This window comes from Rhopalosiphum maidis, chromosome 3 (genome assembly GCF_003676215.2).
Source record: "Rhopalosiphum maidis isolate BTI-1 chromosome 3, ASM367621v3, whole genome shotgun sequence".
Classification (NCBI taxonomy): domain Eukaryota; kingdom Metazoa; phylum Arthropoda; class Insecta; order Hemiptera; family Aphididae; genus Rhopalosiphum; species Rhopalosiphum maidis.
In genome coordinates this window covers 60,433,006-60,440,834 of record NC_040879.1, presented here as the reverse complement: position 1 = coordinate 60,440,834, position 7,829 = coordinate 60,433,006, and the positions used below count along the sequence as shown (strand labels likewise).

General features: G+C 30.8%; 2 protein-coding genes across 2 annotated transcripts; both read left to right on the top strand.

The window, feature by feature from the left end:
- Positions 1 to 3,046: 3,046 nt before the first annotated feature.
- On the top strand, positions 3,047 to 3,448 carry LOC113557590 (protein FAM200B-like). Its single transcript, XM_026963161.1, has one exon. The coding sequence runs from the start codon at positions 3,047 to 3,049 to the stop codon at positions 3,446 to 3,448; it is 402 nt and encodes a 133-aa protein (XP_026818962.1).
- A 1,471-nt stretch (positions 3,449 to 4,919) lies between these two features.
- On the top strand, positions 4,920 to 6,287 carry LOC113557589 (zinc finger MYM-type protein 1-like). Its single transcript, XM_026963160.1, has one exon. It carries the CDS (start codon positions 4,920 to 4,922, stop codon positions 6,285 to 6,287), a length of 1,368 nt encoding a protein of 455 aa, XP_026818961.1.
- The last annotated feature ends 1,542 nt before the right edge of the window (positions 6,288 to 7,829 follow it).

Genomic DNA, 7,829 nt, shown 5'->3' with positions numbered 1-7,829 from the left:
TAATTTGATTGGAATACAATTATAGAACTATTTTCATTACTTGAAGAGATTTTTTGAATAAAAAAGTCATTGTTCTTGAAAAATCCTAAAGTTTAAATAAAACTGTTAACATACATATTTAAGTAACCCATCTGAGTTTTCAATAAATAAGTAATTGAACATTCCCTTTTTTTCATTTTTAACTCCTCTATGACGCTATAAATATCTTCTTTCAATAGAATTCACAACAAATAACTCTTGTTCTTTTTTTAAAAGGGTCCAGTACTATTTATTTATTTCACTCCTCAAACTTTCAGGAATATGTTGTATACAATGTTTTTTACAATTTATACAAGGGGGGCCGTATTCTTTTCAATTTGATTATGGCCACTAGTACGACTTGATTATAGCGATATTATATTATATACTTGATAATTTTTTTGTATTTTCAACTGCTTCTAGTATTTGACAACGTTCTTGTAAAAATTATATTAGGTCCGCTATAGAGAGTAACTCGTCTTTAATTGCTATTTACTCCCAATTTTTCATAGTCTAGTACTATAAAGCTCTCAACCGCAATCCCGATTCTTTAAAAATAGAATGTAACTCATAATTCACCTTTGTATGCGACTGTATGAGAATACGTCTATCATCATATCCAGTAGTTATCATGTTCCATGCTACTGCACAATTTTCTGCATTAATTGCCAAATTTTACACCATACTTAACGCTTTTCCCGAAAATTACATCTGTAAATACACAAATTTTTGTACCTCAGCTATATTTGAATTCGAATGAACCATTGAATTGAACCAGTCTTGAAATGTAGACCATTCTTAAAGCTTCCCCGTAGATGTAGGTATTTCTAAGGGTTTCATTTTAATTAATAATAATAATAACAAGTTTATTTTGTCAATATCACATTATAGTTTAACAAAACAAAAAGTACATAAGAAAAGTAATAATTTAAAAAAAACAAGTAAAATAGTATTATATAACAGGTAGATTTGAATTATATTGGCTCACTTCTAAAAAGCTAAAAGCTTGTGCTAAGAAGTGAGAGTTTCTTAAAAAATGTAGTATATAAACGATAAACTTAGAATTGTATAACAACACAATTAACGGAGCACTAACTGTCGATTGACTTGGGATCGAATTATTTCCTATTTCAGCACTTGGTTGCTTTTCTGCATATTTCTGCGCCGACAATTTATCTTCTGCTTCAGCTAAAACAAAAAAATATGCATTTTCTAAACCGTCTCTATACTATCTTTGTTCTGCACTATCCACAAGTGCCTCAAGGCCATTCTGTGTCATATTAAATTCTTCCCAACACTATTCTATTTTTGCCTTTCGTAACCTTAATAGTGTCAGACTATCATTGCCTGCCAAACCTAACACATATGTTTGAAATTTACTGATTTGAGCCTTTATTTGACCACGTCGAGTAGTGCGCATTATGATCTCATTCTTTTTATTAGCCATTGCTACTGTTAATATTTGTTAATATAGTTATATATATATTTGTTATCTGCAGTGCGAAACTCCTAAGTTTAAAATACTATATATTAAACTTGCTTTAATAACCGATATCCGACATATACTAATTGACGGTTGGTTTTTCGCTTAGAATTATCGAATATTTAAAATTGTAGCTTTATATAACGACAGGAAAATAAAATGGGACTAAAGGAATAAATATTAATAAATGTCGCTTAATTGAATTAAGCTCACTTACCAATACCATTATGTTCTTCCTCGTATCTGTTCCTCCTTGTTGTACCACTGCACGACACTGACACTTTCGAGGGGCACTCAAAGAATATCGTAACGCCAATGAAGCGACATGCACGTGTTATTTAAATTTTTGCTTTACTTTACCGAGGTAAATATTTAAAGTATCCACTTGTTCCTAGAATGATTCGGCTCGTTAGGCTCAAAAAATGTTAAGTTATTTTGTATACCTAACCTAACCTTGTTATTTTGTATATGTTCCGTATGTGGATCAATGTTTAAAGAAATTATTTCAGACGAACTATCTAAAAATTCAAGGTAGTTTTATTCTCTTAAATATTTCTATTGAATAATTACTTATTTCATAAAAGATATTTTCATCTTATTAAGGGTTATTATGCAATGTAAATTTTCTGGAAACTTTGAAATAAAACACAGGAAGTTAAAAAAACGTCGATTAATAAGCCCTGCTATAGACAAAGCATTGATGTCAATAGTAGATGATAAATTTCTCGTGAAACACAAAGAGATAATGAAGCAGTGCACCTGATGAATATAAGTAATTATTATAATTTTATTTTTTGTACCTACAAATTTGGTCAAAAATTATTTTTTTAAGCACTGTACCCTTCTTTTAGTATCTTAAATACAACTGTTTAATATATTTTTTTAAATTATAATATCAATTGAATAAAAAAAAAATTATAAAAAAGAAACATATAAATTAAAAATTTGACTGATAAAACGTAGCTTTATAATGGCATCATAGATATTTCTAAATATTCTATATAGATGTATTATTGTAGAGCAGCGGTTCTCAAACTGTGATACGCGAAAGACTACATGGTGGTACGCGGAAGGCCGCATGGTGGTAGGACGGAAAATTAAAAACAATTAATATTAGATTCTTAGTGTAGCAATGATTTTACAACGTCATGTGTTTTTTTTAATACTCAGATAATAAAGGTTAGATTTCACGGGAAATACGTCAATAAATAAGATATCGTATAAAATCATTAATATTTATCGCATATGTACGTATATAAATTCTGATTATTTTATAATATATCTAATTATTTTATATCAGTACTAAATATTTTCTCTTCGGCCGTTTAGTTTATTGGTGTTAGTCAACGTAACCAGTCGAGTTTGTCTCTTTAAATATTTACGTTCGTACATTATTTTATATCAGTACTAAAAAATTAAGAACATGGATAAGTGGCTAAATAGAGCAACAGACAATAAATCTACGTCTGAAAACTGTACAGTAAGTTCTGCTTCAAAGTTGGAAAGCGCAAGTCAAGATGTGAATAATCCTATAAAAATAAGAAAATGTTTAAGAAATATGATCCTGAGTACATTAATATTGGATTCACGGTCATAGACGTAAGCAATGAGCCTCGGCCTCAATGTGTTATCTGTTTTGAAATTCTTTCTAACCAAAGCATGAAACCGTCCTTATTAAAACGTCACCTTTCTACAAAACATTCGACGTTAGAAAACAAACCAAATGACTATTTCGTTCGAAAATTGTCTGAGATGAAAAGCACAAAGAAAATTATATCATCTTTTAGCGGTAGTACTGAAAAAGCAGTGGAAGCATCTTTCTTAGTGAGCTTAAGAATAGCGAAGTGTGGAAAACCTCATACCATCGGCGAAGAACTGATTTTACCGGCGGCAAAAGATATGGTAACTTGTATGTTAGGTGTTCCGTCAGCTAAAAACTTGATATGATATCACTGTCAAATGATACAGTTCGCCGCAGGATTGAAAGTATGGCATTAAACGTTAAAGAAAAATTAATTGATCAAGTGAAAAATAGTGATTTTTTTTCTATACAACTTGATGAAAGTACAGATGTATCAAACTATGCTCAATTTATGGTTTACGTACGGTATGTATTTCAAACTGTAATTAAAGAGGATTTTTTATTTTGTGAAGCACTATCAACACGAACTACCGCTGACGAAATATTTAAAAAGTTGAACCACTTTTTTGTTGAAAATGGATTAAACTGGAAAAAGTGTGTTGGCTTCTGATCTGACGGTGCTCGAGCTATGACAGGTAAACATGGAGGCAGGGCCGGATTTAGGAGAGGGCCCAGGGGGCCCCGGGCCCCACAAAATGAGGGCCTCTTCTCAGTGGAATTTTTTTAAATATAAAACGCGATAATATAATATTTTAAAAATAGATAAAACCACAACTTCAATAAAAATGTTTAATCGTTGATACTGTCATAAATATATAAATAAATCTTATTATTAATATACTTGTATATTATAAATTCATAAAAATAAGTTGCGAGTTTACAAATATAAATTTAAAATCGATTATTATGGACATGTATAGCATAGGATAATCCCGATTGAATAATATTCGTAATTTGGTATGGTTTTAAATATTGATAAAAAAAAAACAAGTTATAAATATACACATACAACTTGTGTAGCAAGCCGCCTAGCCGCTGTTGTAGATAAATACAACAATACGTACCGATTAAGTTATAAATAAAAATATGCGATTGCCGACGATAACGTAGATAAAGATTTCATTTGTACCTTCATATTTGATGCAGTAGACGTGTACACTCTTCAACCACGCTAGTATATTTTGGTATAATATTTTGATCGTGATATTTATCCAGGTTAGTTTAATGTATTATTATTTATTGTATTATATGTATATTATTATTAAGTAAAGACTTGAAAATATAATCTAAGACTTTCCAGAACTTCCTCTTTCCAATGATTAAAATTTTTTACCGCAAATACGCGAAAAAAGTTAGAAATTCACACAAGACAAATTAAATTTTGACGATTTTTCGTCGATATTAGTTATTTAATTGTTATTTTTAAAATAATAATCCTACCAGATTGAAACATACACTGAATACTTAAATGTGTATTTTGTAAATATTCTAAGTAATTTCGAATCGATTTAATGAAATTTGTGTCTCGTATTTTATTTAATTTGTACATTATCAAATTCTATTAAGTTTCTGTCGTCGTCGGATTGAGATGTAGTTTATTGTGAAAACGTTACACTTTAACGTAATTATATTTATATTATATTATTAAAATATTTAATTATTATTAATTATTATATATTATAAATTATAATCGTCAATTAATTATTATATAATTAATAAAAAAATATAAATATCTTTTACTCTATTATAGTCATAAATTCTTCGTTAACCAAAATTATGAACGATCGTCATACAAAACCTCATATATATACTTCTGGTGCACAAAAAAGAAAATTGAAGGTAGAACGTGATAAACAGATAGAAGAAGTTATTTCCCAAATTCCAAAACTGACCAACTATTTTTCTTCTTCGAGGCAGTTAACAAATGTTGTAAATAATGATATTACTAATGAAAATGTTGAAATTTTAACCTCCAAAGAAAATGAAACTATGTGTGAAAATGTAGTAATTCAACAGTCTAGCTCAACAGCGGAGAATAATTCATCTATAGAAAAAAAAAAATCAAATGATGATTCTGAACATCTTGAATTAAATGCCAAAAATACCAATATTATAGAAAATGAACCCATCGTAGAACCCGAAATTTCAAACTCTTTTATTGGTTTTAAAAATGATGTTGGTATTTGGCCTCAAAATTCTACTAATGAAATGATAAAATACTGGATAAAACAAGGTTCTACAAACTTGCAAAACTGCGATGAAAAGTTATTAGAAACAAAATCTTTCCTACAAAATCGGGTTGATCGCTCTGCAAATAATACTAGAAAATGTTCTATACATTTTTTCAAACGGATAACTAAAAATAGAGAAGTTATTAATCGTAATTGGCTATGTTTCTCTCCAATTACTGGTAAATTGTATTGTTATATTTGCAAACTATTAGGGACAAAAAATGGAAAGTTATCTAGTGATGGATTTTGTGATTGGAAGCATGCAGCTGAAAAGTTATCCCAACATGAAACATCAAAACATCATCTTGAAGCAATTATTGCAATAAATCATCGAGCGAGAGAAAATGATTGTCTAGATCAACAACTTCAAAAACAGATAGCAGAAATATCTTCCTATTGGCGCCAAGTTCTAAAGCGAGTAATTAGCACGATCAAATTTATTTCAGAACGTGGCTTAGCATTTAGAGGAGATGACGAAATAATTGGTTCACCAAGAAATGGAAATTATCTTGGAATTCTTGAATTAGTGGCGGAGTTTGATCCATTTCTGTCAGCTCATATAAAAGATCATGCGAATAAAAAAAGTGGTCACACAAATTACCTTTCATCAACTATTTGTGAAGAATTAATTGATCTTATGGCTAAAGAAGTATTAGGCGAAATAATTACAAGAATTAAAAAATCAAAATATTATTCGGTATCTGTAGATTCTACTCCCGATGAAGCACATATAGATCAATTGACTATAGTAGTACGCTATATGGAAAAAATGAATCCAGTAGAAAGATTTTTAACATTTGTACCAAATTGTGGCCACACTGGCATTGAAATGGCAAATACTCTCATTACATTTTTGGACCATCATGAAATTGAATTGATTGACTGCCGTGGTCAATCATATGACAAACGTTAGGTGCAGGTTCATTTCTCCAAGTTCCTGGTCTAAGTTCCCCATCTGTCTCACTATCTAGAGATCCAGGTGGCGTGTATAGTGATCGCGTATTTGGTTTTTTCCTCAAATAATTATGCAAATGAATAGTGGTTAGAACAATTTTAGTAGCCGTTTTAGGTTCTAATAACATAGGCTTCCGTAGTACTCTAAATACTGAGCTCAGAATTCCGAAAGCATTTTCGACTACTCGACGTCCTCGAGATAGCCTGTAATTAAAGATTCTTTCCTGAGAACCTCTGGCTGGTTCTCCTTTAAATGGTTTCATAGTGTATTCATTAAGTGAAAAAGCTTTGTCAGCCAGAATTACATAAGGTATTTTGATAGCATAGGGGACCTGAAGTATTGATGGAGGGGGTATTTTCAAAGATTTTTCTTCTAGTTTTTTGTATAATTTAGTATTCTTGAAAACACCACCATCAGAACGTCTACCTTTACAACCAACATCTACGTACCTAAAGCAATAGTCAGCGTCTACTAAAGCCATTAGTACTATACTGAAAAAATGTTTATAGTTATAATATTCTGTACCACTGTTAACCGGTGCTTGTAACATTACATGCTTTCCATCTAACGCGCCTATTACATGAGGAAAATTCCATTTTCTTTCAAAATCTTGTGCTATCTCTAACCATTCTTCTTCAGAGTCTGGTGCCTGTAACAATTAAATTAAATAAGCATAATATTTATTTTTATTAATTTTATTCGTTATTTTATAGACATCAACCACTCAAAATGTGATAACATCTGAAAATAATGATGGAGAACCCACACCATCAGTTACGGACAGTACAGAGAAACATGTTGAAGAATCAACAGATATTTACAAAGTCCCTTATAGTCCTACAGTTAAAAAGAAAAAAAAAATACTGAAGAAGAGTCTCCTATGTTGGAAAAAGCGTTTCAAATTCTAAATGAAACAACATCGTCAACCGACTCATACTTTACTTATGGCCAGCACATAGCTAACGAACTCCGTAAATATGATCAACGAACTTTAATTTACGTGAAAAATGCAATCAACAATGTGATTTATGAAGCTGATTTGGGATTTTATACTCCTACTAATATTGGACATGCTTACTATTACAATACTACTCTAAACTCAACACTATCTCCTCAGCCACCAGTTCCGTCTCCTCAGCCACCACTTCGGTCTCCTCAGCCACCACTTCGGTCTCCTCAGACTCCAGTTCCGTCTCCTCAGACTCCAGTTCCGTCTCCTCAGACTACAGTTCCATCTCCTCAGACTCCAGTTCCGTCTCCTCAGCCACAAGTTCAATTTCCTTTACAACCATCTTCAAGCTCCTCTATCGAAGAAGATTTGGAATGGATTCTGAACTGATTAAAAGTGAATAATTTCTTTTTTTTTATTATAAAGTTTATTTTAATTTTAAGCGATTGCAATAAATGGTAATATGTTAAATTAAAAGTGTCCATTATTTACTTACCTTAACCCAATCTTTCAGAGCATTACATAATGCATCACAAACTTCTGGAACTATT

Excerpts from the sequence above, each read along its gene's own strand:
- LOC113557590 (XM_026963161.1), top strand. The coding sequence starts at position 3,047 with ATGTTTAAGAAATATGATCCTGAGTACATTAATATTGGATTCACGGTC.
- LOC113557589 (XM_026963160.1), top strand. The coding sequence starts at position 4,920 with ATGAACGATCGTCATACAAAACCTCATATATATACTTCTGGTGCACAA.